Here is a 26,478-nt window from a genome sequence, read left to right on the forward strand (position 1 = left end):
TTGTTGTTGCACGTCGACAGCTGGCAGCACTGGCGTGTGGCTTTGTGATGAGGCTGTACGCAGGCTTGCAGGACAAAGACTTCCTGAGGCAGCTCCACCTCGTCGGCCTGGTGGCTCAGTTCGAGAGCCTGCTGAGCACTTACAGTGAGTAAATCACCGCAGCACAAAACCTCCACTCAATACAGGTCATTGTTCTACACTTTGCAGAAAAGCATTTAGTTTGATAACTGTTCAATAAGGTGATGAGTGAAAAGTACTGTGGCAAGTTACACCATGTACAAAAACAAGGTGATGACTCAGTGGGTTGTTGGTTTTGGCATAATGTTCTTATCACAAAGCCTTCATTCATTTTCATACAACGCCTTCCTGGTGAAGGATAAACAACTCTAAGAAGATTAGTTTAGAAAGTGAAACAAATACAGATTAAAAAAAAAAAACTCGATTCTTTATTGCTGTTTATTCCTTTAATTTTACTGAATGTCGGAAACGAGGTGAGGAGCAGAGATGAAGTCCTGGGCGATGTTTTGTTTCAGGTGAAGAGATCGGGATGCTCGAGGACATGGAGACTGGAATCTCTGACCTGCAGAGAGTCGCATTCAAGATCACAGAGGCCAAAGCGGATGACCTCAGTGACCTGCAGCCTTCAGTTTGTGGCCGACGGTGAGATTCCTCGCACCCTGCCAGGTTCAGCCGCTTTGTGTGACGATGGCATGACTCAGTTTTATGAGAAACATATCAACGATCGCTTCTCAAAAACTGATTAGGTCACGCTGAGAATTCATTATTTGAAAGCTATGACTTAAATTTGTAGTAGCAACATGAACCAGTTCACATTACTTTATTGATTTTTCTTAAAAACGTATATTAAATCTGATCCATTGTGATGTTTTGCTTGCATTCTGTGTCCAGCCACAGCTTTATGTCTGTTTGGTTATTTTCTAACCTCTTTGCTCACATTTGCTGCATCTTAAAGCTGTGTTATGTATCTTTTATAAAGTATGTTTTTATATATTTGTCACCATGTTGTGACAGTTTGTTGTGAGACAGATAATCTGGGAAAACATCAATCTCCTGCTTCCTCGCTGAGCTGCTGTCAGTGTCTGAAGAAATGCTCCCAACCAACAGCAACCAATCAGAGCCAGGTCTTAGCACTGTCAATCAACCTCATGTACTTGCTGCTCAAAGTGCTAGTAGCAGAGAAACAACTTATCGCTACAGGAAGACCATTTTTAGGTGGCCATGCTAACTAGCATGAGCATTCACAATAGGCTGTGCTAGCAGAGACCAAGCAGGTGAGAGGGATGGAGGATGAGATTGTGATTGACAGCGCTAAGACCCGCCTCCTGTCTCTGATTGGTTGTTTCTATTTAGCATTGGGAGAACTGGGAAGGGAGAAGAGTTTAAATTTTTCAGATTTTCTGTCACAACATTATGGTGTGACAGCGACAGAGTGCAGATAGACGGAGACGGTGACAGTTTCAACAAACAGAGAAAAATACTTTTTTATAAAAATTACATTTTGCAGCTTTAAAGGATACATAAAATTTTTGCAATTATTATTCTCAGTTGTGTTTAGACTTGTAGCTCAAAATACTTTTATTCGTTTCTGTGACTTACATGGAGAAATATGAGAAGAAAAAGAGCCAAGCACAAAGAAGCCAAAAGGTGATGAAGTTATGTTTCATAGCGCAAGGCAGAAAATAAAAAGACTATATATTTGGTTATTTATCCAGTGAGGAGAAGGAAATGAGAAGAAAAGTTGAATGCAGCCATTTCCAAGTCTGACAAAACTGTAATTTGAAAACAATAACATCATTGTACCATTCAGGTAGTTTCAAATCTCTGCTCTTCTTCTGACCAGCATACAGGGATGTATGAAGATGTTCCAACAGCTTTTCCCTCCCTGTTATACATCAAGTCATGCAGTGGTGCAAGTTTCATTTTTCTTCACATAAATAGTGTGTTTTTGACCCTCACAAGAACACGTTGTTTAGCACTAAAACCTCTCTTCAAGCTAATGCTGTGTGCTGCGGATGGAATTTAAAAAACAGATAAGCTGTCAAATGTTCTTTCCTTCACTTTTCTGAGCAGTGGAAGTAAAAAACAGTTGGAGCTAATTATAGTGTGTGAGGTGTGGACGTCAGAAGGCATTTTCTACTGACGGTGAATGCATAAGCACTTTCTTATCTGATAAACTTTATGCTCACAAACAACAACTGCAGTCGGCGTTTGTTATAAGCTGTGTTATATATATGTGTGTGTATATATATATACATATAATTTTATTTATTTTTTTACCTCATAATTTCAAGTCATGTTTTAGCTTAATAAATAAATGTTACTGTTTTTGTCTTCCTGGGAGAAAGGAAGGCAAATGTGTGAGGAAACAGAAGTATTGGACCCATCATGGCATGGGAATGAGGTTGGACCAAAATGCAAGCAGATTATAGTGGTCTATTATGAAATTATCTATTATTTAATCAAAATCTAAAAGGAGTCTGGGAACGCAGAGAATAACAGAAAGAACCAGCAAGGAGCGAGAGAAAGAGAGGAAAGCAAATCTAACTGTAACAAATAATAACTAATCATAAGGAATTAATAATAAACATAACATACCTGAACTGAGAGCAGACTGAACTAAGCAAAACAGACATAAGGCAAATAAACAAAAACTACAAAACCAGAGAAATCCAAAGCAACACAGGATTCTGACAGGAATAATATTTAAAAATGTGGATAAAGGTAAAACCCCTACAGGGTATTTTACATAAAAGAGGTTATTTTGTTGATATAACTAGAAAGCTCAAAGGATAATCCGTGAAAATGGAAAAAAAAACTGCATAGTAGCAACCTAACAGATGAGATGTTTAGGGCAAGAAAATCTGCATGAAAGCTGGAAAAGGAAGAAAGTCACTCAGCAGTCGACTACTGGCAGTAATAAGGAAGTCATTTTCATTTCTGAACTATGTGAACTTTAATCCACATAGGAGAGAAGTAGCTTTATAATGCTGCAGCTGCTTGGCTGAATATTCAGAGTGCTAAAGGCAGTTTCACACAATTACACTCATGTCTGTCTCTGAAGCACGAACACCATCCGTTTCTATTCCGGCGCTTGCCCACACCTTACTCAGGTGCCACATTTACAACTTCCTGAAGGTATTATGTCCATCAGAACTGCAGAACCTATTGAATTTCTCCTAAATGATCCTTTCTCTCTCTCTCTCCCTCTCTCTCATTGTATTTAGAGACCACTTCACTGTCGAAGTGCCATTACCACAAGTGATTTTTCAGACCTTGCCAGAAGAGATCAAGGAGGGCAGGCCTCTGCGAGTTTTCCCCGTTCTGTTTAACGTTGGCATCAATGAGCAACAAACTATAGCTGAGAGGTACTGCATCTGCTCTTTCTCCCTTAAACACACACACACACACACACACACTTCTTTAATCAATATGCAAACTAGTTCAGTCTATATCAGACGTTTTACAAGTGATTCATAGTGTCTGTCGTGTTTTTATTCAGAGGATCTTACATTTATATTCATAGCTGCTGATAATTTATCTTCAATTCCCTTGAAAAGTAAAACTACCTAGATATCGTTATGTAGATTGGTCTTATTGTTTTCCTCACTGCATGTCGTACCCGTTTAAATCACTAATATTTAAGGCCTTGAATGTTTTTGTAGTGGGGTTCCATGGAGAGGGTACCAGCAGTCACTATCTGCGTTTCCTTTTTGATATTCTGCTAATGTCAGTAAAACACAATTTTGCAATTGTGGTGTTTCCATTAAATAAGTAATGTAATTAAAATCACACGTGAATAAGCTTCATCCCGTGATGACATTAAAAGTCAATCACATTTTTCAATAAAAGCCTTTTTTCAAAAAACATGATTTTTTTTCTGATTCCATTAAGTGAATTTATTTTTGTAATTCTAATTTGTGTAATTTTATGGTGAGTGGAAGCGCAGGTAATGTCCTACCAGCAGAACGGTCAAGTTTTCATTTGACAGCTTGTCAAAGCGTAGCTCTGACCGACGATGTCTCCTGTCTGTGAATACAACTTTATAAACTCCTAAACTACAGTCACATCCACATTAGCTGCTTGTTTTCAAAAATAAGTTGATGTCTAGTCACATTTAACTTGCTAAACATTGTTGCATTACAGCTATGAACATTTCCAGCCTGAATTTCTTTTAAGGTCAGAAAAATCCCCACTTTACCTGGCAGGGAGCTCCATCCTCTGGGAATTAATAATTTAGTAGAAAAGACATTTTCATCTCCCATGAGATAGATATTGTCTCCTCTTAGTGTCTCCACACAACCATGTTTAAGAAAGTCTGAAGTATCTTTTTAAGTCAAAGAACTTGAATTCTGTCAATATTTTTTCCTTCTGGTTCCCACAGGTTCGGAGATATCTCTCTACAAGAAAGAATAAACCAGAAGAACTTTGAGATTTTAGAAGCCTATTATAAGACGTTAAGAGAAAAGGTGCCACTAGAATGTAAGGGACAACTCGTATGTTTTGCCACATTTTTCAAGCTAAAAGCAACTGCACCACAAATTTAAAGATATTCAGATTCACTGCATGTTTTACTGTAAATATCCAGCAGTAAAACAGCTGGTGTCAAAGATCTCCTAAAACCTTTTCTGACTGCATGGAGTTAATATTTATTACCAGAAACAGGAAGCAGAAGGCGCACATGTTTAGAGAGCTTTACACACTGCAAAACACACAATTTTACCAAATATCTTGCACTTGAAATATAATAAAACCGACTTACAAGTAACTTTTCATCCAGTTAAAGGAACTTGTTTTAAGTCAATAATTGCTAATATTGATGAAGAAGTGCTAGTTTGGCTGATTATTTCACTTATAAAATGTCTTATTAGTGAAATAATCTGCCAGTGAAACTAGTATGTTATTTTTGTCAATATAAAGGAATAATTGACTTAAAACAAGCTCCTATAGTTTGATAAAAATTAGTTTTGTCTTGTTTCAAGTGTACTAAGATATTTGCACTAGAAACAAGACAGAAATACTGAGACTTTGTGTTTTTGCAGTGTTATTAATCCCTCCTTTAATTTACTTACAAAGTTTGTTTAACGAGCAATAATTTGGTGAAAAGTCTGTAACTGTTGTTTAATGGATCAGAAACTTCTCTGAAGAGACTGAAACATATAACATGAATTGGATTTAGGCATTTTGTCAGCATGCATCCTCTGGTTCGGAGCTTTCTTAACTCTGACTGTGGGTTTTGTTTTGCTACAAACAGGTCTACCATGTTTTCAGACACAGACTGACATAAAGGAATTACTTGAAACGCTGGGCCAGAATGTAGTCACAAAGAAGAGGAAGAACGTTGAAATACTGTGGCTTGCTGGAACTGTGAGTTTGGTTATTATTCAAACTTTCTCTTCCTCTCAAGGAAGTTTTCTCTCAAGCGTATGACAGATTTCAGAGGCTTTTTTTTTGGCAAAAATACAAATCTTACGCTACACTTGATTTATTCCCTTCTTAAAAGGGCACTGAGCCAAAGACAATCAACAATCTGAGCAAGATTGATTGACTTTGGAAGAGAACACGGTATGGATTCTGACCTTCATTATATAGCGATGTTTACCTTGTGCTAGAGAACTGTTAAGTGTGTCCTTATGATACTTATATTAAAGTCGTAGCAGTTACGTTGTGTGAGAAGTGAGTGAGAAGCGCAGGCCGCAGCCTGCAGTGAATGCTTCATTGGCAGTGTTATCTCTTAATCTCACATCAATCTCACGCTGTCACTGTATCCTCCTTTGACTTGTTGGCTTTGTCCTCTCAATTTAAAGACTGATCAGGCTCAGTCTTCTAAGTGTTGGGACATATTTTAAAAGTAAGCTGGAATGTTAAAAACAGAGTGCACTCTATTTTTTTATTGTACTGTTGATTCCATAAGATCAACAACCACAAAATCTTACCAAGTATTTTTGATCTAATTTCTAGTTCACATATCTTCACACACTTGAAATAAGACCAAATTAACTTGCAAGAAACTTATTTGCGACACAGCAGCTTGTTTTCAGTCAGTAATTCATTACTGTTGATTTAAAAAATAGTATTTCCACTTGCAGATTATTTCACTTGGAACATGATATTTTATCCTATATTATAATTAAAATAATCTGACAATCAAACTCAATTTTAAGGATTATTTACGTAAAACAAGCTCCTCTAAGTTTGTTGTAACTTAGTTGTATTTGCCCTAGAAAGTTGACAGAGGTGCTTGGTGAGATTTTGTGTTTCTGCAGCATGTAAAGAACATCTTGTTGTTTCCGTCAAAGTAAAGAGGTGAAGGTAGCAGCCAGATGGTGCTAGTTATGTTCACTTGATTAACTGATCATCCTCAACTGTGATCGTCTTATAAAATAAGGATTTATGGCCGTTTGCTGATCTGGAGCTTCTTGGTGCAGGTTAACGTGATGCCATGATGGATCAGCAGTGACCTTAGGGAGGAAACTGCTGCTGTCCAAGTTAATTTTATTAAGATAACACTTAAAATAACTAAAATATATTTTCACAAAGTCAGACAATTGTTCACATGAATTCTAAATAATCAGTAAAAACAGCCTCTTAATAGAAATAAACAGAAAATACATTTTGGTCAAAGTGTGTTGTACCCAGAGGCGTAGGAAGTGGGGGGGACGGGAGGGACATGTCCCCCCAAATATTGGAGAGAGTCACATTCGTCCCCCCCAATAATTTCACCGCAGTTGTGAAGAATTTTTAAATCTTCCACTCGCGTGCTTTTTTTTTGCTACACAGTAAATAGAGTTGAGATGCATAATAATGTATCCATCTGAAAATTAAGTTGTTTAAATTCTCATTCTGCATGATAAAAACATACTTTTATATATTTAGTTCACATTCTGACACTGTACATTACTGTAGTGTCTGTTGTAAATCCATTAATCCATGCAGGAGCATCAGGCTGCAGAGAGTCAGAGGGAGGCAGAGACAGAAACGCATATCTGCAGATATTTTAGTTAAATGCTTGCGGCTGAAAATGACAGGAGAAAAAAAACATTTAGTCTTTTTGCCTCAGTGTTTTTTATGGCTCATGTTTGGTAAGTTACTGAATGCAGGGCTGGAAAGTGAGACTGAGTTAACAGTGAGGAGCTAAGATGTCAGATGTGAAAAGTATCATGTTCATTTATTTTGTAGATCAAATTGTTGCACTGATGTAGAGAGTTGTTCAAGAAGAACGTTTTTTAGATTTTATTTTTGTTGGTCAAATTGCTGCATTGAGTTTAAAGCTGCTGAGTCCTATTTTATGAGCTGTTTTCTACTTTAGTTTTAGAAAGAGGTAGAACCAGTTCAATTACAAGTCAATTTATATCAATGCATTTTGACCAATAATAAAATGTCTTTTGACCAATGAAATATTTCAGAATCTGGTGGCCTGCATGCGTCCCCCCAATGACAGACTCGTTCCTACCCCCTTGGTTGTACCTGTTAGCAGTTCATGTTTTCTACCTATTTGAAGTCCTGCTTTTAATAGAGCAACAACTATTTAAAACTGGCATAACTGGTATTTTTATTTGGGCTATCTGCTCAGGCTGCTAGCCTGCCGTTAGCTGCTTTACCAGCTTTAGTTTTATAACAGTGAAAACTTAATATAGATGCTTTTTCCTAGCCAGTTATTGAATCGACACTCTGCGCTTTAAGAACTTTGGGTGCTGGTTTTGATATTTATTTCAGCCTTAAAGACAATCGGCTGATGCTTACATGTGAAGCCGATCTTGTCTACCTTGGCAAAGGTCTAAAAATCAGCCACTGTTCTCTTTTGCTCTGTCATGAGGCCACCAGGTCTCCACCAGGTCATGTCTGAACATTTACAGTTCACAATAGTCACTCCACTGTTTCCAATTCCATGACTTTCTTGTTATATTAAATGATATTTCAGACGAGAAAAGTGGTATTGACAAAAATCAGAATCGGCAGGTCAGGCTTTTTAAAGATTGATAATCGGAGATCGGCCAAAAACCTGCAGTTTCTCCCTTAGTACAAATCTGTCTGTATTGCGGCACTTTTTGCAACCTTTGGATTCATGCAGTCAAAAGATGTACAGCAGCATCCACACATGAACTTTATTAAACAGAAAAACCCGAACAAAGAATAATATAAACATCACGATAAACTTCTATGTAGTTCTGGTAAACTCTGAGAGGACGTTTACTGGAGCTGCTCAGTTTCTTGCTTCTTCATTGGATTCCCATTCTTCCAAGAGATGTGATGCTTGCAGGGTTGCTAAAAATATGGAACTCCATAAAACCACAAATCTGTCTGGAGCAAATTGCGGCAGAACCGGTTGAAGCTAGGCTTGTGGAGAAAGGCCTTACGAGTGATGGGTGGCGCTCCTTTAATTTCCGCTGTCTCTGCCTTTATTTTTAATGACCACAATATGTAAAAAAATAAAAATTAGTTTTTTTTATCCAAGATAAAAGTGCAGCGCCCTTCTTTCAGTCAGCCGTCAGGCAGGGAACAAGCTAAACATCAGTCAATCCAGCGCTGTCTGGTATTTTATTTAAATGGTTTCACACCTAAGGCTTGATATCACAGAAATGTTTTAGTCACTGCTGGGAGAAACAAGTCCACACAACATCATGACATCGATGTAAGAAATGAACATCAGGCCTGTTACTCTACCACTGCAGGACTTGTTGCAACATCAACAAAACGAACACAGGAACAAGATGTATCCATCCAAGAGAAATTACTATTACACAAAAAATGTGCAATTTTCTGCTGTAATGATCCATGTAATTTCACCCCCACATCTTGCCAGATTTGCCGGAGGCTGAACGGAATCCGATTTACCAGCTGTAAAAGTGCCAAAGACCGAACCTCCATGTCTGTCACGTTAGAGCAGTGCGCCCTGCTGAGGGACGAACACCAGCTGAGCAAGGACTTCTTCGTCCGGGCTCTGGACTGCATGCGGAGGTGAGTTTCAAGTCACAAAAGGTTTTCCTACTTCACCGAGTGAGGTATTACCAGCGCTGGTTCCAGGCGAGGCACAGGACGGCGCTCAGGCAGGTTGGGTTGGCTCTGTGAAACTGGATAAAATCTCTCCAACCTTCAGAACTTCAAGAGAACAGGTTTCAGTTTCAGGTTTCCTGAAAACTCCTGGCAACAAACCAGGAGTTTTCCACTGACAGTGCTGTGGAAAAGCTTTAAAGCTTTCGTTTTTGTGGATCAGACTTTTTTGGTCCTCATCAATTTCTATGCAAAAACATAATTTTTTACCAAGCAGTTTCAATCTAGTTTCTAGTGCAAATATCTTAGTACGCTTGAAATAAAACAAAACGACCTTACATGAAACATTTCAGGCATAAATAGGAGCTTGTTTTGAGTCAATACTTCATACCATGAAGGTGTGTGTGTTATTGCTTCTGTATTAAAACTAGCACAGTGTTTTTGGAAAACAGAAAAACATGTTGACAGTCAAATGTGGTGGTGGCAGCATTATGGTCGGTAAAAGACTCATTGCTGCTTGACAACCAGTTGTTAGGTTTCAGAGGGTCGCTTTGGTATAAATTGTTTTTCACCTTACATAATAATAAATGAATATATAAAGATATAAATACTTATATAAAAATGGCTTTATGTATTTCCTCAGGTTGTATTTTTATGATATTAATAATTGTTTTAGTGCCTGAAACATTGAAATGTGACAGATAATCAAAAAGAGGAAAACATGTATGTTGGAAATACTTAAGAAGTACTAGTACCGCAAAGTAAGTTAGAGAAAAAGTAGTCAAAGATTTTTAACCAATTAATCAAAATCATCTAAAAGACCAAATTATTTGGAAATAAGCTATGATTTAAAACTTTTTCACAGTACTGTAGCAGTTTAAAGATGCAGGAGAAGATCTGAAACTTTAAAAAAGTCAAAATAATCACCTGGTTTGATTTGAAGCTTGGCCGGTTGGAGGAATAATCCAATAAACCTGAAGTAGAAATGTTATTGCCAGCATCTGTATTTAAAGTAATACCCTGCACCCACACCATCCATCAAAAACATCTCCTCTGCACCTTCTCCTAAGAACTTATCACCATCAGATGTTTTTCCTCCACCATCTGCTCCATCCATTCAAAGTCAGCCATGCTTCTTCCTGTCGGCTCCTGCAGGGACTCTGCTCCCTTTTCCATATGTGTACGCCAGCAGGGTAAACATCCACGTCTGCTCAGATCTGATAAGATTCAACTATAAATCCATTTGAGAAAAATCTGGGAAGTGCACATGTCTAGTACCTGTGATATCCACTTGGTCAACCTGCTGATTGCAGGCTGGTGGCACGACAAGAGATTTCACCAGTTAAAAAAGCACCAAATCCAATCAGTGGAGACCAAAAGTTTGGGTTAGACCCGTAAACACATTCTGTGCACCACGTTATGGTTTTTTACGCTAATCTCAGCCTAAAATTGTCAAATCTCAAAAGGAGAGTTTATAATCTAATTTTGTGTCCACAGTTGCGAAAGAAAACTTTATTCTATACATATATTTTCTATTAAATGCTTCAGAGATAATAACTGATCATTGATGATCCATTTAATCATTAAACTTGTTTTCCATTTAGCACAGTCCATAAAGTCCAGACCCTGTTTCTAAATGGCTGATATTTACTGCTCAGTTGAGAAAAGTTTTAGGATCGCAGCAACTGGAGGAGGAATTAACACTCACATAAACACTCATAATCAAGGATGAATCTGGGTCTGTAGCTGTTTTATCAGTCTGTCCTCTAAAAGATAAAGTGCTGATCATTTGCTATGGAGCTGCAGTTTGGTCAAAAGAGAAAAAGATTTGAAACTGGAAAATAAATGTGAAACAAACTTTATGCCAATTTAACTCCATAATCAGCAGGGAATGTTAAAACTTTGCAACGGCCTTGAACAACATGTTTCCCTTACATGGATTAATAATTCCCTGAGCTCATCCACACTTACCAGCAGCTACAGTCCCAGTCTAGACATCATCAGAATGTCTTTCCTCCAAATTGTCTGTTATTTTATGATTTTTTTTCTCAGCTAAGTGTGCATGAAGTGAAATAGTTTTTGCAAGTGTGCATTATATCTGATGGAAAAGGATTTGTTTACATTCTGAGCTGTTAAGAATGTGGGCACAAAAGTTTTGTAGTTTGGATGAGGACAGTTATACGGTGCAGGTTTAGTCGTATGCAGAACTTGTACCCTGAAGGAACTGAATGAATCCTCCTTTCCCTGCAGCCCAGCACTAACATCTGCAGCTTATTTCTAAAAAAATTCTGCTGATGATTTTCTTCAACAAATTAACTCCAAAGTGGCTAATTCCTCTTCTACCTATGAATGCATGAATGCTCCAGTTAAAAGGACTTTCAAACAATATGCAAATCCTTTGTGTGAAGACCAAACAGTTTGCTGTGTGGTCTTCACACCAAGGATTTACTGTTTGGCCTTTACACCAAGGATTTACATCTGGTTTGAAAGTCCTTTAAACTGGTTCTAAACAATCGGTGCAAAGTTAAACATGAAGGTCAAATTACTTCTGAAATTCTTGCCTACAAAAAGCGATTCTGAAAACAGCTGTTTAAAACTGACCATTTTCTTGGCCTCAGATAATGAAACATAATGTTGGGGAGCAATGTGATTTTGTATTTCATTGAGTGCACTCTGCAGCGATCAGACAATAAACAAGTGGCTGAACTAACAAGCAAGAAGCTTGCCCTTTGAATTTTAATTTGCTTGGGTTCAGTAATGTTTGGGAAGGAAATGTAAGTTTTAACTTTCAGGTCACGACGGATTACAACAGAGCAGATGGATAATTAAGATTAGTGAGCTTCCCAACCACTCCAAAGCACTGATTATGTTTGAATCAATTAAGGTTTTAACTGCTTGAACTAATTATGTGTTCAATGTTTAGTGCATTACTGGTTTAAAACAATCAAGTGCTCTGGTGTAATATGATCTCTCCTTCGGATGCCTGTGAAGAGCCTTTCAGAGGACCGACCAAGCCTGTCAAACCTACAGACCCAGCCGCAATTATCTAACCGGGTGTAAATGAGGACAGTCTGAAGGTCTCTCATAAGGAATATGCGTTATTTATAATAAGGAAATGAAAATAACTGGTTTACCTAGTGAAATAATGTGCTTGTCTAGCTTACAGGTGCAGTGAAGAGGGCTTGATCTAGGAGGACAGGCTGACAAACTGAACTGGAAACATTCAGATTACATTGGAAAAAACAATAATATCCGTTACATCTATGCCAACCGGTTCCTAATTACCGCAAGGCGTTCAATAATGTTACCTAGTCTGGACTTGTCCTTGGGATTAAGGTCACTTGTCAGTGGGGTACCGTCAGTGTAGACATGGAAATATTACACTGAAAAACAAGCATGAATATGTAAAGGTCTTCCCAGTTTCACCCACTGTAGATGGTCTCTACAGAGACACTACAGCACTACAACATGTAGTCACAGTTTTAGATGTGTAGATATCTGGTTCCAAGCCTAAGAATTATCTTTATCACGCAAGGTTTGAGTCGATCTCGGCATTAGATGACAAACTGAACGCTGCCAGGACGCTGAGAGCAGCACGTCCTCCTCCGACTCGCTTAAAACGTTCCTAACTTTATTAAAGAACAACAACAACCAAAAGAAAATCAAAAAAGTGTTCAAATTAATGACCCAACAACAATAATAATCTCAGTAGTTATTGTTTCAACATGTTGCGCAATTCTGTGCGTTCCGGTTACCAAAATAACGAGCAGAGCAGGAGCTTAAAATGAACTAATCAACTGCCGTTGTGTTCAGGGAGGCTTATTAATGACAACCTGATATCGTAACGGACTGAATGGTTTTAACGTAATCTCTGGTCGGCTTGTGGAGCGCAGGCAGTAAATGTCAAAGAGAGAGAGAGTAAAAAGGTAGGAGTGCTTTAGAGTTGATCACCTGTTCAGGTTGTTTTACCTTCGTTTACCTTTGCTGTGGCTCTTTACAGCCGCTGTAGTTTCTGAACGTTCAACAAACGACAAACTTGGACTAATTATCTGTTCTTTGTGAGCATACGTCATTTATAACAAACATCAGACACGGTAAATATGTTTCATTAAGTATTTAAGAAACAAATGGCTTCTGCTGCGATAATTATGTGAAATTAAATTAATTGTAGCAATGAAAAAAGTTTTATTGCTCTCCGGCATCTCGCTTTGAGCTCAGAGCCTCAGAGGCTTTTCCTCTATCAAACTAATTTTTTTGCCTCTTATTTAGTGGAAATATTGATGTTGATGAGACTTTCTCCAAAATTATAACCTTTTTCAACCTTTATAGCTCCACTGTTGAAAATGAGGCTCTAACATTCACAAATGACAGTGAAATAAAATCCAGTCCAGCATCTGGTTTGAGGTGATTCCTCTGGAACCTGTTGGAGGAAAAATATCCCAACTTCAGACGATGAGCTGTAACCTATCAGAGCTCTGTGGTTCCTCCTGTCAGTGTGAGAGTCAGGATGAGGAGGCGCCATGTTAGGAAGATGAAGCTGCAGGATCTTCAGAACAAACAGGTCATAATGCAGGGCTACTGATTACCCCTCTGTCTGGACACAGGATCGATAGAACCAGTTTAAAAGCTAAAATGAATGGTTATATGCCAGACATGGAAAACTGGGATGCACTCCATGCCATGATGTTCAGGATTTAGGTCTCATGGCATCAAAAGGTGTCAACATTGCAGCCAGTGGGCTGAAGGACATACAGCTTTACTTTGTAGCAATTCAAGAGCTAGTACCCCCAAGAATCTAAAACGACTTTCACCCTGGTGATAATGGAGACAACAAGTTACCTTTTTGGACTGTCTAACACACACTGAGAGAAACTGAAGCCTCAACACTGAAGTACTCAGACCTTGAGCCTCACTGCCCACTGTAACATGAACTGTCAGTGATTAGCTCTCTACACAAACGCATATCATGACTGGGCGTACATTAAGGCATCTACAGACACTCAGCTGTGTCTAAGAAATGATAGATGAAAAACAGAATTATTCCATGATTGGGTGTCTAAAAAACAGTGAAAGATAAGGAAGACAGTAAAGTAACTTTTTGCACAGAGAAGTCATGTTGTAAGAGAAAGGACTGAAATAATCTAATACACATTCAGCTTGAAAAACCAACATTATACAAAGCAGGTGGCCTCAGGTTACAACTTTCTAACACCTGCAGAGCCGCCTGACTCATCTTTCAAGGTGGATCTGCAACCATTCACCTCGAGAGGCAAATGACTAACACAACTCACAGGTTTGCTTTTCACAGGTGACAACAGATAAATCAATAGGACCTTACCCACCCTGTCATTGACCTTAACAGCTCTAATTGAGTGACCTAGCCCCTGATCAGAACTGAAGAAACTTTTTGGATGAGAGCTAAAGTAGAAGCAAGAGAAAAAACCCACCTGCTTTCTGTTTAGGCACTTAGCATTGCTAACTCCTGCATGACCAAGAAGTCACAACTTTCCAGAACCTAAGAGAGGAAAGCAAGAAAGAATCAATGGAACCAAAACATCAGTTATGATTAAAGACGTGTTATGCCTATTGTGTGCGGCCACACCATGTGAGCCAGGCATGCCGATCGTTATCACGTCTGTAAATCATTTATACACTCGGTAGGTAGCAAAGATAATAAAGCAGCCGGTGATGTCAAACTAGAACTTTTCAGAAGAAAACAAACATTCACACTTTAAAGCTTTAGTTTGCAGCCCATGCAGATACCGATGCAGGTATTTGGAAAAAAAAAGGGGTCAGAGTGTAATTAATTTCTTAATTTTCTGACAGGATTAGTTTAAATGGTTTAGGAAAGGAAAGAGGGCTGTATTTTCATCTGCTATCAGACTGGACGGACTGGTTCACTGGGAGCTGCAGGTGTGTTTCTTCAGCGGTGACGTACAGCAGCTCAGTTTTAAAGCACACCACATAAAGCTTTGCGTCATAACAGTTAATTACATCTGGCATGACGCAATACGCAGTGTCTTTTAAAGGGCTTCTCACCCTTTGAACTTTTTCACTTTTTCTCACATCAAGGCAGGAATTTTATGATAGATCAACAAACTGTTTGGATTATTGTGAAGTGAGAGTAAAGCCCTACATGGCTGTCACATTTTGTGCAAACAGAAATCTGAAAAGTGTGGTGTGCAATTGTAGACAGCCCCCTTTACTCTGATACCACAAAATAAAATTAACCCAACTTACCTTCAGTAATCTCAGTAAAATTCCAGCCGTTATTTTTTTTAAGGTTTTCATTGCACTTAAAGAGAAAGTTTTGGAGACAATTAAAGCAGGTTCAGGTTTTAAAAACATCTGAAGCATAAGAGAGAACTTGTCCAAAAATTGGGAAAAACACGACAACATGCAAACACACCATGCAGCACTAATCAGAAGAGCAACCAGGAAGCTCTTAGTAACTCCATTTTGACAGAACGCCAGATGAAATCTAATTTATAGTTTTCCACAAACCATGTAGTGGGAATGTGCCGCCATGTGGAAAAATGTTCTCCTGTAAAATATGACCAAAACTGAATTTTCTGGCGTACGCACACAAAGTGTGGACAAAATGAACACTGGACATCTCCCAGAATGCACCATTACTGCCATGAAGCACGATGGCAGCATCATTCTGGAGAGATGCTTTTCTTCAGCTGGGACAGAGCAGATGGTCTGAATCGATTGGAAGGTTGATGGAGTTAAAAACAGGACAGTCCTGGAAGGAAACCTATAACAGTTGTAAAAGACTTGAAATTAAGACAAAGAGTCTAACTCCAGCCGGACGACAACCATAAAAATACAGCGAGAGATACGACTTAAAAAGGCCAAAGGATATTCATATCTTACATCAGCATTGCTAAAGTCAAATCTACATCCAATTGATTTATATTTTTCAAGGAAAAAATTAGGAAATTTGTTTTCGAGTCATTGAATATTGGTAGCAACCTTTATTTGATCTTAATTTCTCTTTTACTTTACAATTGTTCACTACTTTGTGTTTGTTTACGACAAAGTCTGAGGAAAAAAATAGATTGAACTTTGTGGTTGCAATGGAATAAAATGTAAATAACAGACAGTTTTGGCTCACTCTTGCACCACACAGTGTCACAGATTTACTACAAGTTAGCAAATCAGTTTACAGGTTGGAGTCATGTGGGCGGGGATGTCTGACCTCACAGCAGTGGAGGACTGATGCTCGGACTCCCATTCTGTTTATCAGTTAAAAATCCCAAAAACAAGGTTTTGGTGGTAAAATCATGATGGGTAATGTCTCTACTCTTTGTTAAAAATCGTAGTTTGAGAAATCAATCAGCTGGTTCAAAGGTGCTGATTATCTGAAAAGGAAGATGCTTTGCTCTGTGATAAAATCCCCCAAAAAACTTTAAGCTCTGCTGGCAGAGTTATGTTTATGTGAACCAACAGAGATTCTGTGCTACAGGTCAAAGTCGAATTTAAGCAACCACAGCTCAGTAAAATTTAACGACAGCAAATTTTCTATTTTATGTATGTAGTTAAAAATTAAAACAAGAAATTGGTCTTCGTTATACAGAGAGTCCAAGGGTTTATTAACACGTTTGAGTTTCAGGCTTGATATTTTTTTTCCTGCATTTTAATCTGCATGCCTCCTTCATCCATCCCCCATCCGGTCCAATCATCACATCAACTGCAATAAACAAAACCAAGTATTTTGGTGAGATTTCTGGTGCAAATATCTTAGCACATTTAAAATAAGACAAAACTAACCTACAAGTAACTTTTCAGCCAGATATAGAAGGGTATTTTAAGGCAATAATCCTTAAAATTGAGTTTCACTGACAGATGATTGCACTCATAACAAGACATATTTTCCATTAGTGAACTAATCTGCCTGTAGAAATAGTCATTTTTCATCAATATGAATTATTTACTTAGAACAATATCCTATATGTTCCTGAAAAGTTACTTGTGAGTTAGTTTGTCTTATTTCAAGTGTGCCCAGATATTTGCAGTAGAAACTAGAGCAGAAATACTTGGTGAGACTTTGTGTTTTTGCAGTGTGGTCACAGCTCAGGGCTTGTTGAGCATGATTCTCACATCCGCTCCATCTGTCACAGAATGCTTCTCTCTTGCTGCTTTTCTAACCATCAGTCTGTGCTAATAGCTGTCTGTCTGAGTGGGTGTCCTAGCGCCCGCGCGCCAAGCCTCTCCACCAATCAATTAGGGCCAGAACGTCCACTCAGACAGCACCAGGCCTGCAGCGTTTTGATCTGTCTGTCCGTTCTGTTTCCCCTCTGATGGGCGTCTCTGCAGTCGGCTTTCCCAGGGAGACGTTGGGCACTGGGAGGACCCCGAGGCCGGTGCCGTGACGGAAAACAAACCAGCGTCGCGACACTTTTATCCCATTGCCCTGCTGCTTGTTAGCTCCCACTTACTGGTTGTGTGGCTCATTTTAAGTCTTGTTTTTCTGCTTGCAAAATATCAATAAAATCCTAACAAACATCATTTCTGTGAGCGCCTGTCCCTCTGGTTTCTGCTGCTTATTTCCTGAGATTTTGTGGTTTTGTTAAAGAACCGTTGCGAACGGCTAATTAGCATAAGTGGGTGCAGGATTGGACTGGAGAAGCCAAATTTAACTTGACAACTTTAGTTAACAAAAATAAATTACTTTGTGTTTTCATTTAGTCAGAACAAAGAAAAAAACATCCACAGTGGTTCCATTCTTTTATTTCACGCTTTTTCTGTCAGCACTGATTAGGTTACAGCTTTCTAACTTTTCCTACTTTTCTCCAGCTCATTCTTTCCTCCTGAAAACATTAGACTGGGTGCTAAACTTTGAAACCATCAACAACAGCAATATTTTCTTGTTATAGTTTTAAATTAATTGTAGAGTTCATCACTAAAGATAAATAATCAAAATACCATCAAGGGATTTGATTATTGGTATGCTATTAAAGATTTTTCCATTGATCATTAAAGTAGTGTGTACAGTTTTCTACACGACATTTTTAAATAAAATAATAGTTTGGAGTTTTTCACCCTCAGAACATTTTAAATAATAAATCCTTTAAAAATATGTATGCAATATATGTGAATGATGCAAATATTCACAAAACGTCTGGTAAGATGTATAATAAACATAATTTATGAAACGGAACAAAACCTTAAATGGAAGATAGTAAAAGTTTGACTTTAACACGTTAAAGTGATTTAAAGAAAAGGTCCAAAAGAAACAGAAAATTGAAATGTGACTTATAAACAGACCTCTTTATAAACTTATAAACAGACCTATAAAGATTTGTCCTTTAATCTTTATAGTTTATGTTTGATTGGACTTTAATTGAGAGTGATTTATCTGATCTGCTGGTTTGGAAATGCTTCAGAAAAACCATGACAACAGCAAGTTACTTAAGAATAGCAGCTCAAGTCTTCCCCTTAGGTTTAGGAGTGAGTTTATGGTGATCACTCTTCCAGGTGTGTGTGGTGACAGGAAGGCAGTGTCTGCTTTCCTGGGTTGAGTTCAGGACAGTTGGGCTTCACCAAGCTCCCCGTCTGTGTTTTTAGGAATATTTCCTCTCAGAAAAGAAGCAGTCCTTAAAAACTTTCCCACAAAAATGGAAGTGTAAAATTGTCCCAATTATCATTGAATGCTGAAGAGTTTACTGGAATTATGGGGCCAAGTCCAACTCCTGAAACACACACTGTCCACACACTGTCCACACATTGTCCTCTCTGCACCAAGCTTTACACAACAAAAACAAAGACTGTCCACATAATGTTTTATTTGAGCTAAAAACTTTTGCTCAGGTTTTTTCTGCATTTTTCTGTTCCTGTAATGGAAAATGGAAACCTTCGTCGGCTCATTCTGCAGAAGCAAACCAAAAGCACAAATGCTGACATGATACTGTTCACCACAACAGCCTGTTCTTTACCATGCATGTCTCAAAGGTTTGGTTTAATCACAAATGCCTGTGGATAAATTTCTACATTTTTTTCCTGTTTAAGGACAAATCTTTATATTTTTCAAGGTTTTTCTCTTCAGCCTGTTCAGATGTCCCTCTGTAATAACTGCTAGTTTGACTTATAGTTAAGCTCAGTAATCCTCAACATCCTGACACTCAGTTACAGAGTCTTACACTCTAAGAACTTTGACATGCATTAAACACGATACAGGCTTTGAATCCAACAAGATTACAACATTGTCCCCATTTATGCATCTCTAACTTTCATCTGTACTAAAATCAACTCAAACATGCTTCATAGAAAGGACTACAGAGCAGTAAAAAGGTCTTCTATTTTCGTCACACTTCAGTATTTAAGATCATAAAATAGATTTTCTGTAGATTTCCAAAATAAGGTAAAATAAAAATTAACCTGATTGAATGTGGGAATGATTTGGCCCCTGAATTGGTGGTTCTGTATCTGGCAAATTGATAATGAGTTGTTTTTTTTGTTTTTTTTTAAACACTGCAGAGGAACTTTGGTCCACTGCCCTTTGATTTTAATTTGACCACATTGGGAGATTACTGAAGGGTCGCGCCACTGTGTCCCAGTTAAAGTCTGGACTTTCACTGAGCTGCTCCGTAACATAATTTGTCGTTTATGTTTTTGTTTTGTTCAGAGCTCAAAACCCCAGTTTGCTGCTGCGTTGTTTTCCTGCACAATCCAAATACAGAAAGCAAAATCTAATTGTCAAAATACCTGAAGTCAAGTCGAGTTTGTGTTGCACATTTCAGCAACAAGGCAGTTCAAAGTGCATTACATCATAAAAAATATCAGCCACCAATTATGAAACAAGCCATAAACATTACATGTCGTCAAACGTCAACATCCAGATCATCACTACACATCAAATATCTTGGTCAATGTTCATGCAGGTTTTTAGACTCGATTTAAAGGATCTCAGTGTTTCGGCTGTTTTGCAGTTTTCTGGAAGTTTGTTCTGATACCTGAGGAAGCAAGAAAAAAGTTTCGCAATTACTGTAATGTCACTAAATATGAATAAGAGCAGATGAAAAATCTTGTTTTGTTTCAGATTCATATGCCTTTTGTGTCATTTTATCTTTTTTAAAAGTTACCGTCTCATTTTCTATCAGAAACGTACTTAGTATGAAAGTAAAACATTTTTATAATATAAAGAAAAAGTGCTGTAAAAAAGAAAAAAAACACTTTACATCAAAAAAAGTCAACTTTTGGTTAAATGGAAAAACCTGCCAGAAGTACAAATAATTTTAACTTTAACTCTTTTCTTTTTCAAATGAAATGTCCAGAATTGCTGGTATTTTATGTGGTTTATCTTTGTAGTGCTTTTATTGAAAACACTGTGTTCATGCTCACCCAGTTTGCTTGGAAAGTGTTTTTATTTCCCTTTCATCTCCTATTAGTCCTGATGGTGATGCTTTAGCAAATCATATATTTTTATGGGTCTAAACATGAAGAAATGAAATTTACTGAGCATGGAGCTCCGTCACGTACAGGAATCATGTGTGTAGTGAACTCTAATGAATCACGAACTGTGGATCATTAACTGCAGCCACCGATAAACAACTTGATTACACTGAGGCCTTAAAATGTCTCATCAAATACTGTGATCAACTTACACAGACAAACGCTTTACGAATGAAATGATTTCTAAAGGCAAAAGCACTGTCATGATTTTCACATTTTTATCTAGAAAAACCTTTGAATTATTTCACCACATAAAACTCTTCAAATAAAATAACTGTGCTTGTAAAAACAAATAAATGCTATCCAAAAAAACAATAGAAACATTTGCATTTTATTTAACATTATTCCTATCAAGCTCTGTCATAATTAAAACCATCGCTCATGTTTTCTTTTTTTTGTCCTTTTTCTTTTCTTTCTCTCATTTCCACTTTATAATTTCATCATCAGAGAAGGATGTCGGATTGAGAACGTTCAAAAGAATATTAGATGCAGGAAATACGCCTTCAACATGTTGCAGCTGATGGCCTTCCCCAAATGCTACCGACCTCCAGACGGGACGTACGGCAAAGTTGACTCCTAAGGACTGTGGAGTGTGTGTTGTAAATAAAACCTCATTTTGTGATATTCGGGAAAGAATTACGAACGCTTACGAATAGGAATGAAAATGCAAATCGTTTTATTGTTGAACTTGTATTGATGTAAGCAGGGTACAGATATCGATGTCCAGAAAGGAATCTGGATTTGACAAACATGTTGCTTTGAAAGCAAGAGCACTTTTTACTCATGCTTATTTTTATGGCCCTGGTGGCAATACACAGCCTGAAGCTGTGTGTGCGTGTGTGTGTGTGTGTGTGAGTGAGTGGTGTGTGTTTAAATGCAAAGTACTTTTATGTAGAAGTCACCTGTCCAACAACATTCACCTTCCTGATGCTCAAAATGATGACTAGCTAAATGTTTTTTAGTTGTCTCAGCTTTACAGTGGACACACACACACACACACACACGCACACGCATGCACACACACATCCTATTTTTTATGTATGTGCTTTACGTGTTTAAATAAATGTTTTCTGTAGCCTTTAGCACATTTATATGTCATAGACAAATAGATGGATAGATGGATCATAATTCATGTCACTTGTATATTTATATACTTTTAAGATGTCTATTTAAAATTGCTTCATTTTTTTTCTATTAAGTTGACTGTAAGCTGTGTATGTGTTGTAACTGGCTTACTGTTGTTCATTTTTACAAATATAAATTTGTCATAATTTTATGCCATTGACTCCAGATAATATAAATAAGGGAATAAGAGTTTGGATTCTAATAAAAAAATGCTGGCAACAAATAAGACAAAGTGTTTATGATGCACTCACTGAAGTTTGATTTGCAGTGCGTCACAACAGTTTGGTAATAGTGTGTAAATCTAACCTTTGTACTGTCCTACGGTAGCCTACTGTATATTTATGAAGGCTAATACATTATGATAATATTAGCGCTCCACACACCAGATTACATCCTCAGTGGTTAGTTGGACAGGGTGGTTCATGTCATTGACCTTTCAGAGTGAAACAAAAGATTTTAGACAAACGAGACATTAATTCAACAGTTTGGGGTCTAAATACTTTCTACAGTTTTCCTGCCCTTTGATTTGCAGGGAGTTAATATGACAGGAAAGACAACAGACCTGACCAATGAGGATGTAAACTTACAGAAAAGACACGTTTCCACTCTAACAGACCTCTTGGGATGTAGAAGGTTGCTTTTGTTGCTGTTCAGTCATCCTATAAATATGCCAAAAAAAACATCCAACTGGCTGGGATGCTCCGACTCCCTCGTCTCCTCCATCATATCAGGGAAAGTATTTAAGAGAAGTCATTCTCTGGTCCCTGTGCAGCGTCCATTCTCTCTCTGGTCATCACTGTCAAGGAGGAACAAATGATAAGTTCCACAACTGTAATCAATTGCATTTTCTGCATCACAAAACAGTTGACTCCTTTTCACAGTTCAGTATTTGCTGATTTTTTTTTTTTTCTGTGGAAAGTAACTCCAATTTATTCATGGAAAGCTCAACTTATTTGCAGATTTTTTTTTCATAATGTTTTTTTTTAGGTATTTAAAAGAAAATGCAGATTGGGAAGCTGCATTTTCAGAATATTTTTCCAGCCAGCCATTTATTCACTCACCTAAACGTTTTTTTTGTTCTTGTCCTGTATGAACAGAACTTGACCTCTTCCTGAAAGCCTGTTTCTGTTGTTGCTTACATGAAGCTCAGGTTCCTCGATGTTTGCTGTCTGTTGTTTCTGTCTGATAATCTTGCTCTTTCATTTCAAAAAATGCTTTTGTTCCTAGCTCAGGTAATATTACTACCAGGATTATATTTGGGTTTTAACTGTCAAAAACTTCAGCTAAAAGAATGTCAATATTTACTCTCATGTCATTTCTATTCAGGTTTCTAACACTCACCAAACTGTTGAAACTAGACTTTTACAAACATCATAAAAAAAGACACCTAACCCTTTTTCTTAATGTCTGACATTAAACCAGCAAAACATATCTTCCTTCAATTCCAAAAAGTTCTAGCCTGGCCTTTGATTTTTTACACAATTCTGCATGATTCTCATCGCCCTTCGGTGCTTCGTCTGGGATTTGTCCCATTGAGCTTGATTTCTGGCCAATCATTGCACAGAAGGAGGAGTTTCTGCACTGTTTGAGAATCGTAATTTGCTTATTGTTGTAGCTTGAAAATAGCAGCGGAGGCCGACTCCAGATTATTGACTTAGTTTTCTTTAAATCGTTTTGGTGTGCTTGAGGTCATCTTTCATCCTGAAGATTCAACACCTGTGTCTGCATTACAAATGTGCACCAATCTTTTTTCGATACTCCACGTATGACACAATGTTACACTTACAGTGTTTCCGTATATTTGCATGTAATTACTGACAGAAATCTGTCCTTTTCCGTTGCTTTTGGAGTAACGGCTTCTTCCTCGCTGTACGGCGTGTCGGTTTGCACAGATGAACATGGAACCTTCAGGATCCGCACATTTTTACCAAGGATGTGGAGGTCAACATTTCTCTTCCAGATGTCTTGGTGAGCTTCTTTCTGTTTTTCCACAATGTCACACGAGGAAGCCGTGTGCTTGAGTAGAACCTTAAAATAAATCAGCAGATCTCAGCAAAGCATGGCAGAGCGACAGAGCGGGCCGCCCGTAAACTGGCGCTTTTAGTCCTCATGTTAAAAGTTTTAAAAAATCACATTGATCTCACATTTAGAAAATAAAAATCATTACGGAAATACCATTTAACAGAGTTGAAAAGAATAGCAATTACCTTCATTTTCTATACCAGCAGCAAAGTGACAGGTACGTCGAAGCACGTAGATTCACACAAAGATAAAAGGATTTATAAAAACAGACTTTACACTAAAGGACAAAAGTTCAGCATGAGAAAATAATATTGTACCGTTATTAAAAATAGAAAACTGCTTTGAAGAAATGGGAAACTGAGTGGGATTATTTAAAAAATGTACAAAATGTGTATGTACACTTTGGCATATAAACAACAAGAGACTATTTTAAAGAAATGGAAAAACTTCAAATAGCAGCAGGAATGTGAGCATTTATTGAATGTATTGGGAGGGAGGACTTCCTATAATGTTCATTTGTGCACAAAGGATGCAGCAGTAAAACATAAAACATGCACATTGTCTGATTTAATGTTAGAAGAACAAAAGATTATGTGTTTTTGTAAAATGTGTGTAAGTATCCAGTCAAAGCTGTAAACACACCAGGCAGTGAGCTGCAGAAACAGAAAGTATTTGTGTTGCTTTTTGAACTTGCGGAACTATGATCCAGGAAAGATGAAAATCTTCGAGTGCATCTGATCAGTGAGCAGGATGTTATGGGTTTATTTTTCAGGCATCTGCTTCTTATCTCTTACATTTTAACTTATGTTTCTCAGCATCAAGCTGTCCTCTGCCAAATAATTGTGCAATCAATCTTTATCAGTCTTGCCAGGTATTTCTTAAGTTTCAATGCATGATCTCTTCTTCAGATTTTATCATCCACAACTGATATAGTTAAAAGCAAACAAGGACATGCACAGAGTTTGGTTGTTTTTGCTTTAAATTCAGCTTTAAACAAGTTCTTTATGCTAGAACTTCAGTTCAACTTGTGGGAACAGAGATTATGCAACGTGTAAGATGATACGAACAAATACACTTGCTTGTTCTGAACTTGTCAGGTTCCAACCTTCAGCTGAACTAAGTGAAACACCATCTTGTTCAAACAGGAATATAAATGAGTTTCCCTTTGTGGAAAGAGGGAGAGAAATAATAGAGCAGTCTTTTCAAGAACACTTTAGGTCAAAATGTTTCTAAACTTAACCAAGTTAAGCAACACACAAAAGGTGCTATGAGCCCTCCGAAGTTCTGACTGCCCAACCAAACTATAGTAAGTGTTGTAAGGCGCAGGAACGGAGAACTCGGATGCAAGAATCGACATCACTGTGGCATAAATTTAGCAGACCTTTAGTGTTGTCGGCACCAAAATCTCCAATTCAAACAAGAACCACAGGCTTTGTTATAATAGGTATAACAAAGCCTGAAATGTTTGACAAAAGAGATGAAAACAACTGACTGAAGCTTCACATTGTGATGTACAAATAGAAAAACAGATGAAGACAATGAGACAAAGATGAATCAGGTTAGGGTGTGGCACAGGCTGATTCCTGCCGGGAATTTCAAGAAATGTAGTCGACTGAATCGAGTTCAAACAGAAAACAAAAACACAAAAACGATGAAGAGCCTTGGTCAGAGAGGTGACCAACTACTGCCACTGCTGATCAGCCACACACACACACACACACACACACACACACACACACACACACACACACACACACAGCAACCTGCTTGAACATTGCAGAAACACACCTTAGAGAGTCTAAAAGGAACAGATTCTGTGAAACTACCTCCTGCTGAGGAGTCAAAGTCAGACTAAAGTGATGATTCATCTTCCAGAATGATGACTGTTTGTTTGCCAACTCAACTTTTAACTATAATTCTGTGTCACTGCACTATAAATATTGTGGAAATATCAAACAGCTAGATTGGATCCTTGGGTGTGTCCAAATTCAGGGACTGCGTCCTTCGAAGGACCCTCCCTACTCAGTCGACGTAGCAGGTTCCTTCGTTGACTACAAAATCTGGAAGTGAGCGAACGGGCCAGTCTCCAGATTTTTCCCCGCCATTACCTCGGCGTATGTTCTGTTGCCTAGCAACCGTGACAGCGTTGAGCACAAGCTGGTGAAAGTGAAACTCAAAATCTTGCTGATGTTTTCTAATACTTGTTTAACACCTGAGTGAAGTTGGTCCCCCCACCTTCTTCAAAGTCAACAAACTTAGTGTCAAGAGTTTGTGCTACGTTTATGCAGCCAATTTTTTTTTTGTGCCGCTATCATTTTGAAGATGTTAATAAATGTTTGCAGAGGTCATGAAAGGTCAACCAGCTCCCCACCTTCTTCAAGTCAAACAATATTGGTGTCAATCAACTCAACTTTGTTTGTGCTGGTTTGTGCAGCAAGATGTTTTTTGTGCTGTTTTTACTTTGAAGATATTAATCAAATATGGAGGACTGTAGATATTAACTTCTGTGGTAGTGGTAAGACGGTTTCCACTGTGCGTATTAATGCATAGTTAGGTTTATTTGGTATTTGAAATGTTGAAATAGGCAGATAAAAGCATTTTCAGAGAGGATGTCAAGTATTTGCTGTGGGCAACTAACCCCTGAAAATACAATGGGTCTGCTGTAAACCACAAAAGACCAAAGCTAAAGAAGCTGGATGTTCACTGAGTGTTGTATCCAAACATATTGAGGGAAAGTTGAGTAGAGGGAAAAAGTGTGATAGAAAACAAGATGAACAAGTTAAATAACCACAGCATTTAATACACTCTTCAGTGAGACTGATATATTGAGCTGTACTTGTAGAGCATTAACAAGCCTGATGTGTG

General features: G+C 37.9%; 1 protein-coding gene across 4 annotated transcripts in view; it reads left to right on the top strand.

Annotated features, from left to right (window-relative positions):
* Nucleotides 1–21,823, top strand: part of inpp4b (inositol polyphosphate-4-phosphatase type II B) — a 188,130-nt gene extending 166,307 nt beyond the window's left edge. For 3 of the 4 annotated variants that reach the window (XM_088006342.1, XM_088006333.1, XM_088006337.1), the window contains 7 exons: nucleotides 21–144; nucleotides 534–660; nucleotides 3,246–3,386; nucleotides 4,403–4,500; nucleotides 5,273–5,385; nucleotides 8,822–8,976; nucleotides 17,332–20,740. In XM_088006342.1, the coding sequence (XP_087862468.1) occupies nucleotides 21–144; nucleotides 534–660; nucleotides 3,246–3,386; nucleotides 4,403–4,500; nucleotides 5,273–5,385; nucleotides 8,822–8,976; nucleotides 17,332–17,506 (933 nt within the window). In that variant the 3' untranslated portion in view covers nucleotides 17,507–20,740. Of the gene's footprint in view, nucleotides 1–20; nucleotides 145–533; nucleotides 661–3,245; nucleotides 3,387–4,402; nucleotides 4,501–5,272; nucleotides 5,386–8,821; nucleotides 8,977–17,331; nucleotides 20,741–20,913 lie in introns of those variants that run through there. The other variant, XM_088006335.1, reaches the window with a different exon arrangement.
* The last annotated feature ends 4,655 nt before the right edge of the window (nucleotides 21,824–26,478 follow it).

The sequence above is a fragment of the Poecilia mexicana genome, unplaced genomic scaffold, assembly GCF_051168715.1.
Source record: "Poecilia mexicana isolate PSO_F unplaced genomic scaffold, ASM5116871v1 scaffold_1, whole genome shotgun sequence".
Classification (NCBI taxonomy): Eukaryota; Metazoa; Chordata; class Actinopteri; order Cyprinodontiformes; family Poeciliidae; genus Poecilia; species Poecilia mexicana.